This window comes from Apodemus sylvaticus, chromosome 1 (genome assembly GCF_947179515.1).
Source record: "Apodemus sylvaticus chromosome 1, mApoSyl1.1, whole genome shotgun sequence".
NCBI lineage: Eukaryota > Metazoa > Chordata > Mammalia > Rodentia > Muridae > Apodemus > Apodemus sylvaticus.
The window spans coordinates 106,621,981-106,640,764 of record NC_067472.1 but is presented as its reverse complement, the minus strand read 5'-3'; the positions used below and the strand labels follow the sequence as shown (position 1 = coordinate 106,640,764).

Sequence of the window (18,784 nt, the reverse complement as noted above, 5' to 3'; positions counted from 1 at the left end):
GAGAGAGAGAGTGTGTGTACGCGCGTGCGCGCGCGCACACACACACATACACACACACACACACACAAGGCTGAGTGTATTGTGGGTAGTGAATATATTACCCACAGAGGCCAAAAAAAGACGCTGAATCCTCTGGAGCTGGAGTTACAAGCTGTTGTGAGCTGTCTAACCTGGGTGTTGTGAACTAAATTCAGGTCTTCAATAAGAGCAGTTTGTGTCCTTAACTACTGAGCCATCTCCCCAACCCTCATTTAAAGGGCTAAAAATACTCACCTCTTAATGCTGTGTCTGATGCATTTATAACTAGTACAGACCATGCTAGAAGCATTAGACATAGACTTGCACACTTGATGTAATTTAATCTCAAACTGCTCTTCAAGGATGAAGTTGTTATTCCTGTTTAATAGATTAGGATGGGGGAGGGGGTGGTCAGGATCAAGTGACTGGCTTAACATGACAGAGCTAGCAAGCCCCTGGCAGGACCCAAACCCCAAGAACTCTAAATCTCGGTCTTCCATTAAAAAAATGATTTATTTTTATGTGTATAGGTTTTTGCCTGAATGCATGCATGTCCACCACATGTAGTGCCTATAAACATGAGAAGAGGGCTTCATATCTGGAGTAACAGATGGTTACAAGCCACAGTGTGGAGCTGAGAACCAAACCAAGGTCCCCTGAAATAACTGCAAGTGCTCTTAACCACTGAGCCACCCAGCTCCAACTTGGGTCTTCCTGTTGTGTGTTTGCTTGGGACTCCAGCAGGTCGATGTCAGCCAATAGCGTGGTTCCTGCCAGGAGCTGGCATCCTGTGTTTGCCGCATAATCATTCATTCGGTAAAGATTTCACTACAGAAAGAAAGAGGCTCCACTCTCAGTCCCAACGCAGAAAGCAGCCCTCTGTTTGGAGATAAAAGGGATTGGAAAGAAAAACCTCATTCTGTAGCAGCTGCCACTTGACTGCCTGTCAAAGAATTAATATAAACTGCAGTCGTCACAACCAAATAGCTAGTTGAAGGACTCAGTTCCAGTTTGTAAACAGAGCTTCTTGTTGGCGTGGTTGTCATGTGGGGGGAGCTAGTCTCAGAGGAATAACCAGAGTCAGGGAAACCGCACAGAATTAAAAATAATTGGGGCTGGAGAGATGGCTCAGTGGATTGATTCCTACTCTTCTGGGGGACCTAAGTTCCGTTCCCAGCACCCGCATGAGGCAGCCTAAAACCGTTTGCAAGCCCCAGAACCAGGGGATCTGATGCCTTCTGACCTCCATGTTCATCGCCACACATGTAACATACATACATACATACATACATACATACATACATTCACACATACATGCATGCATGCATACACACAAATATACACATGAATACTACTAATGATAATTTATTCTATAGTGAAGTTCTTTCTATTCTTGGTGAGGATTAGGGAAAGTCACATCATGTAACTTATGAAACATTTGGGAAAGTCTCATAACTTGGTAAACCAAGCTCTACCAGCTATTAAAACATCCCATGGGTTTTATAGTGAAAAAGCCAACCTGTTTAAAGCTACCACTTTTCTTCCCAAAGAGAGAGGAGAGGGCTGGCAGAGGCCAGGCAGCAAGAGCGCTCTTGCCCAGACTGGTACTCAGTATGGGCCAGCAGCTGTTTGCAGTAGATTCAGTGTCTTGGGGTGTTTTGCTACACCGTCAGAGTGTCCACCTCCCGTTGCTATAAAGCTTACCTTGCAGGTATCTTAGTGTATGTGAATCTCTGTAGCTGTCTCATGTGCCTGCCTCACCCCTGAGCATTCCACAGCCCACCAGCTTCGCACGACTAGAGCCACTTGCCCCTTGAGATGACCTTTGTGACCACTAATCCAAGAAACAGCACCACACAGATTGCTCCAACAGAGAGTACAATCTAAGTGCTCTGCAGCCATTGTCCCTCTCTCTGCCCCTGGGTCCACAAGCCCGCTGTCTCCCTGTGGGTTCCCAGATGTGTCCACTCCCAGTCCACCACAGCCCTTACGGTCCACGTGACATTGAACATAGCACCCAGACTCATACCCTCTTACCAACCTTTCAAAATCCTGAATCTGGAACACGGTCCTCACTCTGGAAGATGGAACTGTCTTGGTGCCTGGGCGGAGTTTCCCTGTCAGGCTAGGACACGGCCATTGCTTGTACTGTTCTTGTTTAATCCCAGCATCTCTGATTGTCAAGGTCAGGACACCTGACTCCCTCAGCTCCCGTTGCCTCCACTGTAGCTGACAGTGATGCCGACAGTGCCTGCTCACAGGGCCTTTGTGAGTGTGAAAGGAGACAGTGTGGAAGGTGGTTACCCAGTTTCTATGTCTTAGAAGGCTGTGGGCCGGTCACCTCCATTGCTATCACTTATCCCAGTGTGACAAAGCAAATGAGTCACCTACTGGGAAGACCCTGCTTTCATGTCTAATGTCAACATCCTATCGCCAACCACAATATTCAAGAAAGTGCACTCGCGCTCAAGCACACACACACACACACACACACACACACACATTTAAAGCTAGCTTTGGTCAGTTGTCTCAAATAAACACCAATTTAAAGGCCTGGTGACACAACTTAATGGTAGAATGCTTACCTCACATGTGAGGCCCTAGGTTCTGTCCTCAGCACTGAAAAAACAACAACAACAAAAAAAAAAAAAAAAACAAGAGCAAAAACAACAACAACAACCATATAAACAAGGCCACAGAGCCAGCCCCAGTACAGCAGGGCACAAGGTAACAGCCATTTGAAAGCAGCTCTCACAACGTCACCCAGGTCCCTCTCCACCTCTAATTGGTTTATCTTTCTACTGTCTCTGGTAGCAGCCTAATTAAGGGCTGCACTTGTGAGAGCCAGCTGCGGCTGGTCCGCCAGCCATCTTTCCCAGAATCCCTGGGGCTCCCCTAATGGCGCAGCTTCTGGAGGGAGGCAGAGTCTGGGCTCCTCCTGGCCCTGGGCTGAGTGATGAGCTGGAAGGTTGCTTGTGAATCTCTGTGTGATGCTTCACGTTTCCCCTTCTTCCTCCACAGAGACTACATAAGGCAACCAGTCTCAGAAACAAACAAAACAAAATCAAACAAAAAAGATGGTAAACCTACATATACCCTGTGACAGTCTTTTCCTGTCTCATCACAGTGATTCTTCCTCCGGTGCCCACAGCTGGGGTTACGCTCTCCACTGGGTCTTTTCAACCTCCTCTGTTTCTCTGGAAGCCATACCACACGACCCAAATCGTTTGCCTTGGCCCTCACTAAACTTCGAGCTCCTATCTCTCATGCACAGCACCAGGGTTTCCAAGGCGCAGGACAAGTAGCTGCACCTCTCCTAGCAGCCCTAGTCTTTCCCTCCTGCTAGTGTCTCTGTCTCGCTGTGCCCAAGTGCCTGAATCACTCAACCCAAGCACCTCCCAGATAACACCTGTCACTCCTCTAGCCTGAAGGCCTGAGTGGGTTCCTCCAGGTTCTTGAGCCAGGGCCCCCAACAGCCTCCTCACTGGTCTCCTCTGCCTTTGTTTCTCTGTGAATGAGCTGCCTGTCAGCTCTGTCATCTGGACATCTCTCACCCACATGTTTACACAGCTGCCTTCTCTCTGAGCTCTGCACTGGCCCTGGGCAAGGTCTAGGGGTCAGTGCAGCTCCTATGCTCAAGGGCCTCCCATCTAGAGGACGCCGGCTTGTCTAAAGACATCTAAGGCAGTCTGAGTGCAGGGTGGAGGGTGGCAGCTTGGGTGGACTTACCACAGAAGTCACAGTTGAGAGCCAGCAGGATGCCTCAGGAGGTAAGGGAGCTTGTCACCCACCCTTGTCACCTGACTTCTATCCCAAAGACTCCCATGGTGAAAGAAGAGAACAGACTCCTGCAGGTTGTCCTCTACCTCACATGTTCCCTGTGGTAATTGTGTGTGCATACACACACACCAAATTTTAAAAAAATAATCTAATTATTTTTAAAGGGAAACCCACATTTGAGTGGGTTTGGAAAGAGAATGGGAACTGGGTGAGCATTCCAGAGGGAGGAAATTATATCATCAAAGGCCAGAGACATGAGAGGGCATGGCTACGGTACACGGAGCCCAGAGAGGGAGGCAGCGGGCCTGCTGGGGAGTGGCTCTGGATTGCCGGCCATCTGGCTGGGAGCCTGGCCGTGGTTCTTCAGACATGTCCCTACCAGAGAGTTGAGGCAGACAGAACATCTCTTCCGCTGTGGCTCAAAGTGAGCCTCTTTTCTCTAGCATATCTGCAGATATGATTTTAGTTATCTTCTATGTCTTGTTTACTTAGCCACAGTGAAGACTGAACCCAGGGTCTCACCCAAACTAGGAAGCACCACAGCTCTGAGCTACACCGGCACTTCTGAATGTTGTCGGTTTTCTGAGACAAAGAGACTTGCTATGTAGCCTGAGTTATCTCGACACTTGTAATTGCCTGCTTTGGTGCTGAGCTTGTAGGTGTTCCTACAGTTTATTTTGTTAAGAGAAACAAGATGTAAGATGTTTGAGTTTGTAAGCCCAAGAGGGCGGTTGTTAGGGTATTCTGTCTGAGTTTGGATTTTTTCCCCTCTATACAGAACAATTAATGTAAAAGAACAAGAAAATATTCACTTCTAAATTTCATTTCCTGTCTCCCAGTTTGCTAGCTGTGGGTCCTTGAGTAAATCCGTTCTCTATCTGTGGTGTGGTTTCTCAGCTATTAATGAGATAAAGTCTGACTGACAGCATTGTCGTGGACGCAGAGGATTCGTGCCTGCTTGTGCGAGGCATCTGGGTTGCTCTAGGCCCCAGCATCCCCCTCTCCTCTCTTGCTCTCCCTCTCCCTCTCCTGTCACAGGTCACCAGTCTGAGGACTCGTCACAGCTGCTGGCTGAGAGTGCAGAGTACTGTTGTGAAAAAGGTTTTGTCAACTGTTCATCATTTCCCAAAAGACTAACTATTGGCTTTGTTTGATCAGCTGATGGCTCAGGACATGACTGTCTCTGCCTCTGCTCTGTCAGCCTGAGGGAGCTCAGAGGGACAGCTGTCTTGGTTAGGCTGTGGGCATGGCCTTCCGGCTACAGGAGCAGAGGCAGGGATGGGGATGGTGGGGTCAGTGCCTCCCTAGCCCCCCCCTCTGTAACCACCTTTACATTCCTATGTGAGGCCCTGGGGCTCTCACAGCCCTTGATCTCAGTGCCCTCTTGGACAGCTTTGTCTTTGTGTCCTGAGAGGCTCACAGTGGTCAAAGGTCAGTTTGTGTCTTTCTGTGATGCTGATGTGCTTTCTCAGCATGTACTGAACACGTCAGCCAGAAGGGCTTGGAGCATGCTTACAATGGCATCGGAATGCTGCATGCAAAGGGTGTGTGCATCACATGTTGGGTGAACCAGCAAGCAGGTGATAGCATGGCCCTTCTCCTGAGTGGCTCGTCGTGATTACTGGCTTGTGTCTTTAGGCTCTCCCTGCTCCTTTCTGTGATCCAGGAAGACAAGTTTACTCAGTAGGAAAAGAAAGAACAAATTCAAGGCAAGGACAGATTATACAGACACAGACTAAGTAAGTGATAGAGGCTTCTGAAGGCAGCTTTTGAGTTGTGCATTTGGACAGACCTGAGTTCCAACACCTGGTGGGGGCCTCCTTGAAGAGCTGTGCTTCTGATAGAGAAGGAACCTCCAACCTGACTGGCCACACTGGGAGGTGCTGGAGTGGGTGTGTGAGCCACCCATCCTCCTGATATAGAGAGGGAACAAGCCTCGCTGACTAAGGGAGGCTGAGGCTGCCAGGCAGGCGGCCTCTCAGGGTGTGAGTTCTGTGGAGCCACAGACACTTGGGGAGTTGGCCTAGGCAAGTGACTCAGCTTTCTGCATGGTCCTTTGATGGGATCTAGATCTCCAAGAACTGGAGTTACATATGGCTGTGGGTGCTGGGAATGGAACCCAGGTCCTCTGCAAGAGCAGCAAGTGGCCTTAACTACTGAGCCATCTCTCCAACCCCCAAAAGAAACATCTTTATATTTTATGTCCTGAAAAATAGTTTCACATTTCTGTTAGAGAACACGGCTGCTGCTGCCACCCCACCCCACGCCCCAGTAACTAGGCCATAAAAAAGAACTGCAAACAAAGGACAGTTTGTAAGAACCCCCAGGCCCTGCTACCTGGGGGTCAGAGGCAGCCTGACTATTGACTACCAAGCTCTACTCTCCTGCCCAGAGCCTAAATCATCGTCTTAGTCAGGGTTTCTATTCCTGCACAAACATCATGACCAAGAAGCAAGTTGGGGAGGAAAGGGTTTATTTAGCTTAAACTTCCACGCAGCTGTTCATCACTAAAGGAAGTCAGGACTGGAACTCAAGAAAGTCAGAAAGCAGGAGCTGATGCAGAGACCATGGAGGGATGTTTCTTACTGGCTTGCTTCCCCTGGCTTACTCAGCCTGCTCTCTTATAGAACCCAAGAACACCAGCCCAGGGATGGCACCACCCACAAGGGGCCCTCCCCCTTGATCACTAATTGAGAAACTGCCCCACAGCTGAATCTCATGGAAGTACTTCCCCATCTGAAACTCCTTTCTCTGTGATAACTCCAGCCTGTGTCAAGTTGACACACAAAACCAGCCAGTACAATCATGTATGTCCTGTTCCCCAGCTTGGTCATATGGTATAGGAAAGATATTAAGTAAGCCTACTTCCTCATGATACAGGACTTCATTCCTCAAAGGTAGGCACCTTGCTTTGTCTGGTAAGGCTGGATTATTTCTTCACAGCCTCCAGCTTGCTGCCTACTGTGGCGATCATAAATTCCCTTTCAACTTCATCTGTATCAAGAATAAGGGTTCCTACCACTGGGGGACAGTGTTTGACCTCTGCCACACAAAATGTGATGCTGGGCCATCAGAGAGAACCATGAACCTGGTGGGGAGGGGCGGGGAGGAGAGCAGGGAGCCACTGCTCCTGCGTTAACATCCAGAGCTGGTTTAAACACTGTTTAAAACTGTGATGATTGTGGACATTAAACTGTTGCAGGTCCAAAGCTGCATCGTGATGGGCTATCCTCACCCCTCAAATAGCCATTTATTGCCTACGTTTGTGTGTAACCCAACATCCTTGAGGCAAGCACTCCAGCACTGGAGGAGTCCAGCAGCTTGCCTCGGATAGTGCAGTCCTGTGAACCGGTGACAGATGTAAAATCCCTCTTCAGAAGACATCCCAACCAAACAGATAACTGAAGATTGATGGGGAGGCCCTGAGACACCCCCTGTTCTGGGTGGCGGTTTTCCTTACACACCCTCTCTTACTCTGCATGAGAGTCTCCTTGCTTCCTTCAGGGTGGAGTCGATCTTTTGAAAGGCAGGGAGTGCTTTAGCAGAGCCTTCCAATGTCATGAATTTCCTAAGATTCTTCAATTCCCTCCCTCATTCAATCTGCCTAAAGAACCCACTGTGTGCAGACCAGCTAACCAAATTTCTTGTCCTTTGAATCTCTCCCATTCTTGCTATTTTCTTACACTCTGATGCTAGTGCTACCACTAGCTTGGGCTTGGGGAAGCATCTCCATCTCGGGAAATGTGTGAGGCCAGTCGTTCTGCTCCCTTATCAGTTGGTGGCTACTGGCCCAGAAAATACCCCAAATGGGGTCTACTCCTAAAGTGGCCACAAACAGTGATGTGTTCCCTAGTAGATGACTGCTCACATGTTTAACCTGGGACACAACTACCAAGTTGTATATGCAACACAAAGGCTCTCAAAAAGGCGGAAATCTTTATTACTCTCCACCCATCTGTCTATCACTCAGCTGGAGTAACCTTAGAAACACTCATGACAGCCCCACTAGAAATCAGTCTTTACTGCTGGGCGTGGTGGCTCACTCCCATATTCCCAGCTTTTGGGAGGCAGAGGCAGGCAGCTCTCCTCTATGAGTTTGAAGGCTACAGTGAGTTCCAAGACAGCCAAGGCTACCTAGAGAGGTCCTGCTGCCTTCTCCGACAACCTCCTCCAACCTGACATATATCAAAATCCATAGCTATCAAAGTATCATTCAGGGAGTCGGTACAGCCCAAGCCTGGTCCTGTAGGTCCTTCCTCCAATGGTGCCTATTCTACCCTTTGAGATTCTATTTACCTTGGCCCTTACTCTTCTCCATAAACTTATAGAGTTCATTTCTTCCAGAAGTCAGCAAATCCAGCTCCAAATGTTTTACAAGTCGACAGTGTCCTCTTGATGAATGAATACCCAAAGACCACCATGTTACTACCCACCATGAGGCAGGGGTCTCCAATTCCAACAATGCTCCAATTCAGCAGGAAGTAGCTGGACTGATTTCAACACCCACTAATACCCGCCCCATCTCCTTTTTAATAAAATCACTCCTCTGGTTCTTTTTTTTTTTTTAAATAGATTTTTCTTTTCTTTTTTTTTAGATTTATTTATTTATTTCATAAATAAATAAATGAGCACACTGTAGCTGTCTTCAGACACACCAGAAGAGGGCATCAGATCCCATTACAGATGGTTGTGAGCCACCATGTGGTTGCTGGGAGTTGAACTCAGGACCTTTGGAAGAGCAGTCAGTGCTCTTAACCACTGAGCCATCTCTCCAGCCTGCCTCTGGTTCTTTTTGATATAAACAAAAAGGCTGGAAATGTTGGAGAACCTGAGCCTTCAAGGTACACAGGCCCTAAATAGACAGGACTTCAAACCAGGCAAAAACACAGCCAGCCTGCACGCTCACATGCACGCTCACATGCACGCATGCACACACACCTGCCATCTGGAAGCCTGAGGCAGGCTGACCACTGTCATGTTGAACTGAACCCCACTTCATACTCAGAGAAAGTTTCCCACTCCCCAACCTTTATCATATAGTATCATAAGTCACATGTTAACTAAGCCTGCTTCCTTATGATGCAAGACCTCCCCTTCCCTTGGAAACTTAGAAGTAAATGCTTTGTTTACACACTCTGAGTCCTGCCCGCTGGATGTTAATAAATCTCTGGCCTGGAGGAGGAGTCAACTCAATGTCTCTCTCTTGAACTCCATCTCTTCTCCCTTCTTAAAGCCTAACATTACATTTCCCTAGATGCTGAAAACTCTGAATATATCTGTTACTTCTCTCGGAGTGAACAGAGGCCTGAAAACTTAGTGGAAGTAGTATTGCTGTGTAGAAAGAAAAAGAAATTGAACCATAAAGGTTTGCTTGTGCCTTACAGAGGTGTGTAATTCCCTCACCAGAGGCCAAGCCCTAGGCTACACTTTCTTTGAAGTGCTCCAAGGCTCCCACCCACCACCTCAGATCAGAGAGTGTGGCCCCAAGATGCAGAACTGAATTGAAATCACCTCTATCAATTACAAACAGAAAAAAAAGGCATTTGGGGGTCATTGATTTAGTATCTTTGCAACCAATACTATGCAGTAAATTCTGAGATTGAGTCCTGTCCCCCTATGTTGGCCTTTGGCCTTAGAAGACATTCTTTGGGGGGGGGGGGGGTTGGGTTGGGTTTTTTCAAGACAGGGTTTTTCTGTATAGCCCTGGCTGTCCTGGAACTCACTCTGTAGACCAGGCTGGCCTCGAACTCAGAAATCCTCCTGCCAGCCAGGCGGTGGTGGCACACACCTGTAGTCCCAGCACACTGGGAGGCAGAGGCAGGCGGATTTCTGAGTTCGAGGCCAGCCTGGTCTACAGAGTGAGTTCCAGGACAGCCAGGACTACACAGAGAAACCCTATCTCGGAAAAAAAAAAAAAGAAGAAGGAAAGAAAGAAAGAAAGAAATCTTCCTGCCTCTGCTTCCTAAATGCTGCACCACCACTGCCCGACTCACAGGTCTTTCTTAAGACCTAAGTTGGAATTGCCAGCCCAAGGGATAACAATGCTCTCCTCATTAATTCACACACTGCACAAGTAATCAATAATGCACCCTCCCACCCCCCCCACTCTCCGCAGCCCCCTGGTGCCTCTGGATCATACTGGTCTCCCCACCCCACCCCACCCCATGCTCTCTGCAGCCCCCTGGTGCCTCAAGATCATACCGGTCTGTCCCACCTCCTCACCAGCGGTGGGCACTGGCGGGCTTTGTCTTCCTTGTCAGTCTACATAAGTGCAGGTGTGATTCCTTGTAGCTTAAAGACTTGGCTGCAAATGAAATGCAAAGAAAATCATAAATATATATATAGATGCCATTTGTTGTTGTTGTTGTTGTTGTTGTTGTTTTGAGACAGGGTCTCCCTGTGTAGCCCTGGTTGTCCCAGAACTCACTCTGTAGACCAGGCTGGCCTCCAACTCAGAGACCCTCCTGTCTCTGCCTCTGCCTCTGCCTGGCTTAAAGGTCTGTGCCATTACCACCTGACTAATCTGGATTTTGAAACAACTTTATCAAAGTATAAATTCACTTACCCACTATCAATTTATTTTTAAAATTTACTTGTGTGTGCGCGCGCGCGCGTGTGTGTGTGTGTGTGTGTGTGTGTGTGTGTGTGTGCATGCATGCACGCGCACAGCGCGCGCGCCTGCTTGTCTGCATATGTACCATGTGCATGCAGATCTCTGGAGGCCACTGGAGCCACACGCAGCTGTGAGTGAACCAACTGATGTGGGTTCTGGAGCCCAAACCCAGTCCTCTGCAAAAGGAGCAAGTACTCCGAACCACAGAGCCATCTCCCCAGCCCCTTGTGACTATTCTGATGAAATTTGGTGAACATAGGCAATTGTGTCCAAAAGACAGCCACCCCCCCATCACTCCATACCAAAACAACTACTGCTCTTTCTGTCTTTATGGGTTTGTCTTTCTAGAAATTTAATACAAATGCAATTACATAGCATTACTATTTTTTGTTGGTTTTCTTTCGTTTATCCTTTTTACGTGTTTGTGCTTGCATGCATGGTGTATGTATGCATGCAAGCACATGTATACACGCATACAGGGTATAAATGTGTGTAATGTATGAAAGCACATGTGTGTGTGGTATGTGCGTGTGCATACTATGTATGTGGTGTGTGCATGTGCATGCTATGGGTATGGTGTATGCAAACACATGTGTGCATGATGTGTGTATGTGGCATGTGCAAGCACATGTGTGTGTACATGTCGTATGTGCCTGTGTGTGTATAGACCAAGTGCTCAGTCTCTGCTATCATTTCTGAGACAGTCTCACACTGAACATGGTAGAGTCCTCCACTTGGCTAGAGTGGCAGGATAGCAAGCCCTTAGCCCCAGGGATCTTCTTGCCTCCACTTCCCCAGTGCCATTGCTGTGCCCACACTTATATATACTGAGAGTCCAAACTCAGGCTCTTAGGTGTGTGCAATACTCTACTGACTGAGCACCTCCTTGGCCCCTCAGTTGACCTGGTATCTCTATGAGTCGTTTCTTTCAGCTGCTGAGCAGAGTTGTATGCAGAGACCTGTTTTGTGTTTTCACTTGTCAATTGGACTTGTGAGCCGTGTCTGGCTTTTGGACTGCTGTGATTAATGCTATTAAAACTCATGGACACATTGCTTGCACACGTATGTTTTGGCTTACTTTTTTCAGCATAGGACTAGAATTGCTAGGTCACGTGCTATGTGTATGCTCAACTTAAAAACAACCCTTTTTCTGATGTGGCGACCCATTGTGCATTCTCCTCAGAAATGTATTCACGGTCCAGTTGCACCACGTCCTCCGTAGCAGTGGGCATCGCCTGTGTTCTGCATTGCAGTCTTGTTAGAGTGTCAGCTGGTGTCACACTGTGGCATTAATTTGTATTTTCTTAACTATTCATAGCACTGAGCATCTCTTACGAGCTTGTGTGCCCCTTCTCTAGTGAAGTGTTCCTGGTTCTCCCGTGTTGAAATTGGGTGGCTTGCCTTAGTGAGTTCAAAGCGATCTTTATGTATTCTGTGTATAGCTCTTCCTCAGAATTGTTCAGCCAGCGTTTGCTCCCAGAGCACGACTTGTCTTTCATTTCCCTCATGGTATCAAAGATATCTTGGAAATTAAGACAATATTCTCATCATTTCCTTATCTGAGGTCTTTGTTCGGTTTACCTACTGCTTTGTTTTTGAGTCTGGTGTTCAGGTTGGCCCAGGAACGCTCCTGTCTTGGTCTCTGCATACTAGACTCACAGGACTGGGCTGTTATCGCACCTGGCCTTTGTAAAGATTTATTTTTATTTTGCGTGTATGAATGTTTTGCCTGCATGTACCTGTGCATGTTCATTGGATCCTCTGGAACTGGAGCCATGGGTGGTCGTGAGCCACCGTATGGGTGGCTAGAGTCACAACAAGTGTTCTCAGCAGCTAGGTCCTCTCTCTCTCTCCAGCCTCTCTCTCCAGCCCTCATACCTGACTTTTAAAAGTGCTTAATTGTGATAATCTAAATTTATCTTTCTTCCCCACCTGTGTGTGTGTGTGTGTGTGTGTATGTGTGTGTGTGTGTATGTTTGTCCCCTACCCAAGAAATATTTGCCTACTCTGAGGTCACAAAGACATTCTTCTGGTTTGTTTGTTTGTTTGTTGTTTGTTTGTTTGTTTTCTGTCTGTCTATTTTTCTTACAGATTTATGATTTTTAGAGTTAGAAGCTTTGAGGTTTTTCAGGGAGTTTTCTGTTGTTGTTTTTAGGTTTATAATCCATTTCTAATTCATTCTCGTCCATGGCGTGAGTGAGCAGCAGAGACCCTTTCCATTTGGCTATCCATCTTTCCCAGCATTGTTGAGACCTTTATCCTTTTCTCTATGAGCCACTTTGGCACATCTGTCCTGAGTAAACTGACCACATCTGTAAACCACATCTGTAAGCCAGGGGCTTCATGGGAAATGTTTAACAAACATTTCTTGAAACAAAGGAGGGGCCTGTGGGTGGTGCTGGCCAAGGAGGGGCCTGTGGGTTGTGCTGGCTAAGGAGGGGCCTGTGGGGAGTGCTGGCCAAAGAGGGGCCTGTGGGTGGTGCTGGCCACTTTCCTGATATGACTAGTCTCTGTGGCTGAGGCTGCAAGTTATCAGCCCTTTAGCAATGGCCCACACAGTCCCCGAGAATCTGTCTGCTCCATACGCCATTGCGAGTCTGTCATGAGCCACATCTGCTCTCCTTCTCTTTCCCTCATTTCCCCGGTAGCCTGTCCTCGTGCGGGCAATGCCTTCGGTTACCATAGCATTCTAAGTTTTAAATCAGGTATCAAAACTCTCAAAAGTGTTTCATATATATATATATATATATATATATGCGCTTTCCATTTTCTACAAGGATCTCTGCTAGGATAGTTAATGGCTGCTTTAATTCATAGACCAATTTCTAGGTAATTGCCATCTTAACAGTATTGAGTCTGTTCGTGACAGCCCTTCCAGTTCTCCCCTCAACTGTTGCTGTTGCTTATTACTAGTGCCACATGTGGACATATTGGGCTTTGCACATCCACGAAATCTCCAACAGCCTCCCTAAATTCCATTCCTCTAAGCTTTTTATCAGATCCCTGGGGAGTTAAACTGCTTCCTGGTTTCTATTCTTAGCTGTCGTGCTCATGGCTTTCCCTGGCTGTGCACATGGGCTCTCTTTGTTTCAGACCGTTTCCCAGGTGCACAGGGGCCTGTGAGCTGCATGCAGCCTACCAGAGGGCATTGATGGCAGATAGTGCAAAATGTCACTTCCTTAATGAGGGCACTGGTGCCTTGACACCTGTCATTCCCAGCTGTTGCGCATGTCTTCCTTCCATGCATGAAACACAGGAGAGAGAGAGAGAGAGAGAGAGAGAGAGAGAGAGAGAGAGAGAGAGAGAGAGAGAATTCTTTCCTTGTTTAGAATACGATTACAACGGTCTATTCACACGGTGCAATGAGTTTGTTAGATCTTAATGGATAGAACTCCTTACAGACCAGAGCACTGCACTCTCAGTGTGTGCATCCTTTCTGCCTTTCACACAAAAGCACTGAGAGGTGCTTGCAAGCCCGTTGCCCAGCCTCTGATCAGAAAGCTGCGCTCTGACCTCACTGTTTCTGCAGGATTCCGTCTTCCCTTCCCTCTACAAGAACAAAGGCTCCCTAGGCTGCTCTAACACCAGGGCCAGGGTTGTTCCGTTTCCTTTAATCTACACAGCCTCCCTCCTCTAACCAGCCCTGACAAGAACTTGGCAGCTGACAGTGCTCATTGCCTGCCCGTGCCAGGGTTCATGACCTAGCCTCCTTCCTTCCATGGAGGACATGTTAATATAGCAAACGCAGACATGACTTTTGAACAGAGACCCGATATGTTTCCATGGCAACATAAATTACTTATGAAAATCTGTAGGAAGATTTGGGACCATTACGAGTTAAGTGCAGGCTTCTTCCTTCATAATGCAACTGGGAGATGTTGAAAATTTTATTGTGTGGAGGCTAGGGGACAAAATTTGATTTCCCAAGGATTTAGATGCATAATAAATAAATCTGGGGCTTGTGGGAAGAGAAATGAAATTTTTACATGGTGGTAATTGGCAGCAATGCATTATTCTAAGTCCCTGCCATTGTGAGGAATGTGTAGGTTTTCTTCACCCAGTAAAACTTGTTTCTCATACAATCCTGTTTTATTGTTACTCATAAATGTCAGTCCTTTATAAACGGCAAACAAAATAACAGCTTCTATTCTCTTCCTTTACAATTCTCCCTTTCCGAGGCCACACCCTGTCCCCGTGCTCCAGCCTGCTTCCCCCTCCTCCCTCTTTTGGGACCCAGTTCAGCAGTGACAGGGTTCTAGCAGCTGTCTGTGGTCTGCCCCTCTATAATTGTTCTTTCAGAATCCGCCCTAGGTCTCTACCACCAAATGTGCTTTAGAGGGACAGGGCTTTACTAAGTAAACGAACATCTGTTTGTAGTGGGTTCAATATCGGAGGCTCAATTCATCAGCCACTCACCGAATGCTGCTTTGTGCAATCTGACTTGAAGTGCACTCAGCAGTAAGCCTGGTCTGGAAGCCGCTGTCCTGATTCTGCCCACCCCGGGCACCAGAATATTGACGTGCAGAGGTCAGAAGTATAATAATAGTTGGATACGGATCTGATTGTCTATAACCATACACATCTCCTCTGTGACAACAAAGGCTGGAAGCCGGAGGCTGCATTCATGCCTGGGATTCAAGGCAGCTGAGAGAATTTTTCTTAAACACCTCGAATGAAAACCAGATATATTTATTATCTAATTATCCACCAGTGGCTTCTGTGGATTCTGACAGGAATCCATATTCTGTTTTTAAGCCCTCGAGTGGGGCCTGTAATGAGACAATCCACCTCAATGGCCAGAGGACCAGAGCTGAGACGACTTCTCCTTCTCCTTTCTTTCTGAGACAGGGTCTCACTATGTAGCTTTAGCTGTCTTTGAACTGTGTAGACCAGGTTGGCCTGGAACTCACAAGGATCTCCCCAACTCTTCCTCCAGACTGCCAAGACTAAAAGCTTGTGCCAGCACACCAAGCCTGTGGATTTCTCCTAAAGACCCACCTCTCTTTTCCAGCCTGGGCCAGCAGCGGGGCCTGTGTTGAGCTTGGCTTGAAGGCATTGAGCTGTGTGGCATTGCTTCTGCTGTCTATGAGTTGGACCCACACAGCGTGTCTTTATCAGCTTGGCTGGGCAGGAAGCTTTGCTCTCTTGGTTTTGTTTTTACTTTTGCTTGGGTGCACGTGTGCATGTGTGTGCTCATGCTTGTGGAGGTCGTGGGACAGCCTCAAGCATTGTTGCTCGGGCGCCATCTTTCATTGGCCTGGAACTCACCAAGTAGATGAGGCTAGCTGGTCACCAAGCCCCATGACTCCACCCTTCTCGGCTCTGCAGCACAGGGTGACACGCACATGCCACCATGCCCAGAATGTTTGCTTGCTTGCTTGCTTTAACAAGGATTCTGGGGATCTAACTCAGGTCCCAGTGCTTGCAAGGCAAACAAGGCAAACACTTTACTGACTGGGTTATCTCCATACCAGGACTGTGAAGAGAAACTCTGTCGAGAGAGAGAGAGAGAGAGAGAGAGAGAGAGAGAGAGAGAGAGAGAGAGAGAGAGAGGAAGGAAGGAAGGAAGGAAGGAAGGAAGGAAGGAAGGAAGGAAGGAAGGAAGGAAGGAAGGAAGGAAGGAAGGAAGGAAGGAAAGAAGGAAAGATAAAAGAATAAAAAATAGCCACATAGCCAGGCCTAGTGGTGCAGGCAGGATCCTGCTACCCAGCTATTCAGCAGGCAGAGACAGACACGTTCACAGCCAGCTTGAGCAACAGTGAGCTCAAGTCTTGGGCAACCTAATGAGGTAGAAAGTAAGAAGAGGGCTGTGAGCAGTCTTAAGAGACGGGGCGCTTGCCTAGCACCTGAGCGGCCTATGTTCAATACCTAGAACCACTAATCAGCTGAGTGGGAGCCACAAGAGAGGCTGCAGTGCAGAGAAACACGGACGGGGAGCAGATGGGAGTCACATTAGGGACAGGATAACAGCCACTTACACGTACATGATGGCCATCCTAACATGCGCACACACAGTGTTCAAGTGATGCGGGGGAGGGGGGCATGCTATGCACTAAGACATGTCCCAGGGATTCCCATTTATAGGGACCTGGTTGTTAGTGTTCTGGCGCCATAAGAAGCAAGGGAGGGAGAGATCACCCTGTTTGGGACAGTCAAGGTTCTTTGCTCTGAAAAGTAGGGAAAGAAAGGATGGAGGATGGAGGTCAGCAAGAGAGTTCCTGCCTCTGGAACCCAGGGCCCTGAGCAAATGACCATCACACAAAAGATGGCAAGGTTGCAGTATGCCTGTCTCAGTGAGTCCAATGCTCTTTAGCCTTGCACACACAGGCATCCCATGCTAGACTCCCAAAGCACTGGGTGGGCCAGTGTCTCAGTCTCCTTTTAGAGCTTGGGCACACAAGACTTGAAGGTGAGAGTGGTTGTTCTGGGTCCCCCAAGACTAGGACCCTGAGCTCTTTCTCTGAGATCTATACTGCCATCTCCAGACCTGGGTCAACTCTAAGAGAAAGGAAACTGTTGGTCTCTGTGGGCTCACTCCCTCAGTCAGCCCACAGCATGTGTCAGGAGCTGGCTTCAGGTGTAGCTGGGGTGGGGAACGTTTCTCTGCTGTGTGATAGTTCTCGTCACTGATGTTTTCTTTGACTCACAGGAACGAATTCAGAGCATGGACAGACATCAAGCCTGTGAAACCAATCAAAGCCAAGCCCCAGTACAAGCCCCCAGATGACAAGATGGTTCACGAGACCAGCTACAGCGCCCAGTTCAAAGGGGAGGCTAACAAGCCCAGTGCGGCGGACAACAAGGCCATGGATCGCAGAAGAATACGAAGCCTCTACAGCGAGCCCTTCAAGGAGTGCCCAAAGGTAAGGCAGATCTCACCACACAGCCTGCCGAGAGCAGGACGTGGGGCTCCGGCTGGTCCCCGGAGCTCCTGATGGACCACGCCTTTCTCCCTCTGTACACAGGCCCGCCCGGGGGCATCTCCAACAGGGTATGTCCTGTTAAGGTTCAAGGGCACATTAGAAAGGAGGATTACATTAAAGTGGCTTAGCCTTTGGCACATCTGACTCTGTATTTGAGAAATGGCAAGCCTCACCCCAGTGCTACTTACTTTCTGGCCCCGCAGCACAGCCTGACTGTGCTGGGCAGCTGCCCACTCCACCCCACGCCAGTCCCTGGGCTGTTCCTTCCCTCCCAGGCTCTGAAACACATTCACCTTCAGTCAGCCTTCCCTGATGAGCGCCACCCAACAGTGTTCACTGTGTGACAGAAACATGCCTGTCCCCAGGTATTTATTACCAATGTAGCAGTTTCTGAATGAGGACTTGAATTTGTTTTTTATGTTAACATTGCTCAACGTATTTTCATCTCAGCATGGGTTTGTTGAGAGGATTGATAGGCTAGACAGAGCTATCAGAGTGGCCCCACAGGCCCATTTGCTGTGTGTCAGCAATGGGAACATACCACTTGTGTAATAGCAGAACATGTTTGGAGCAAAATAGCTCCAAAGCTTAAGTGGCCTTTCTCTCCTTTTGATCTTAAGTGTAGCACTCACTTGGCACTTCCATTGTGTCAGGACCAGCTTTCAGCTAAGGTAACTGCCTGACCCAGTTTGTCTGGGATGCACCTACTTTTAGAACCAAACGTTTCACTCCCGGGAAACGCCGTCCCAATCCAAGCAAATCACAATGAAGTCACTGGCCCTGCCAGGAGGCCCAGCATCAGCTCTGTCCATCCACAGATGACATTGGTCCCAGGATGTAGTTGACATTGAATGAAAGAAGAGTCCAGCTGAAGAAGGAAAGGGGAGGGGGAAATCAGGGTTGGACAGCAGGGTTTGCTGTGTGGACCCATCAAGGCCAGTGGCCCCAGAGTCCTCTAAGAAAGAGAAGGCAAGACTGCCCCTTTCAGACCAGAAGAGGGGCCTGGAGGCTGAGTGACTGACCTGGGGAGCAGGCAAGATCCAGCCAGAGATAAGCATTTGACTGGTGCCCGTTGCCTGCCTGACACCTGAGCTGTTCCAGAACTAGTTGTTCCTCACGGCCCCAGGGATCCACCGTGGCTTGACCCTGTGAACACCTGCCTGGCATCTCTAGTCCAGAACCTGGAGGACTGAGCGTCTCCTCTCTGAGATGTTCAAAGCACAGCTTGGCCTCACTCCCTGCAGCAAACCTCATGCCCTGGCCTGAGCAGAACGAGACATAATAACTCCAAGGAGGAGGGACAAGAGATGCTGTAACCGTTGTCTAGCCCGCCAGCCACCTGGCCTGCTCCCAGGGAGAAATGGCAGGGTGGGGAGCACAGGGCAGATGAGCTCTGCTCCAGGCTGCCTGTGGATTCAGACCAGAGAAGGCAGGTGCCCAGACACTGAGA

At 48.4% G+C, this 18,784-nt stretch overlaps 1 protein-coding gene across 5 annotated transcripts in view; it reads left to right on the top strand.

Annotated features, from left to right (window-relative positions):
- Positions 1-18,784, top strand: part of Map6 (microtubule associated protein 6) — a 68,866-nt gene that overhangs the window by 30,834 nt on the left and 19,248 nt on the right. For all 5 annotated transcript variants that reach the window (XM_052157882.1, XM_052157871.1, XM_052157863.1 and 2 more), the window contains one exon: positions 17,061-17,274. In XM_052157882.1, the coding sequence (XP_052013842.1) occupies positions 17,061-17,274 (214 nt within the window). The remainder of the gene's footprint in view (positions 1-17,060; positions 17,275-18,784) is intronic.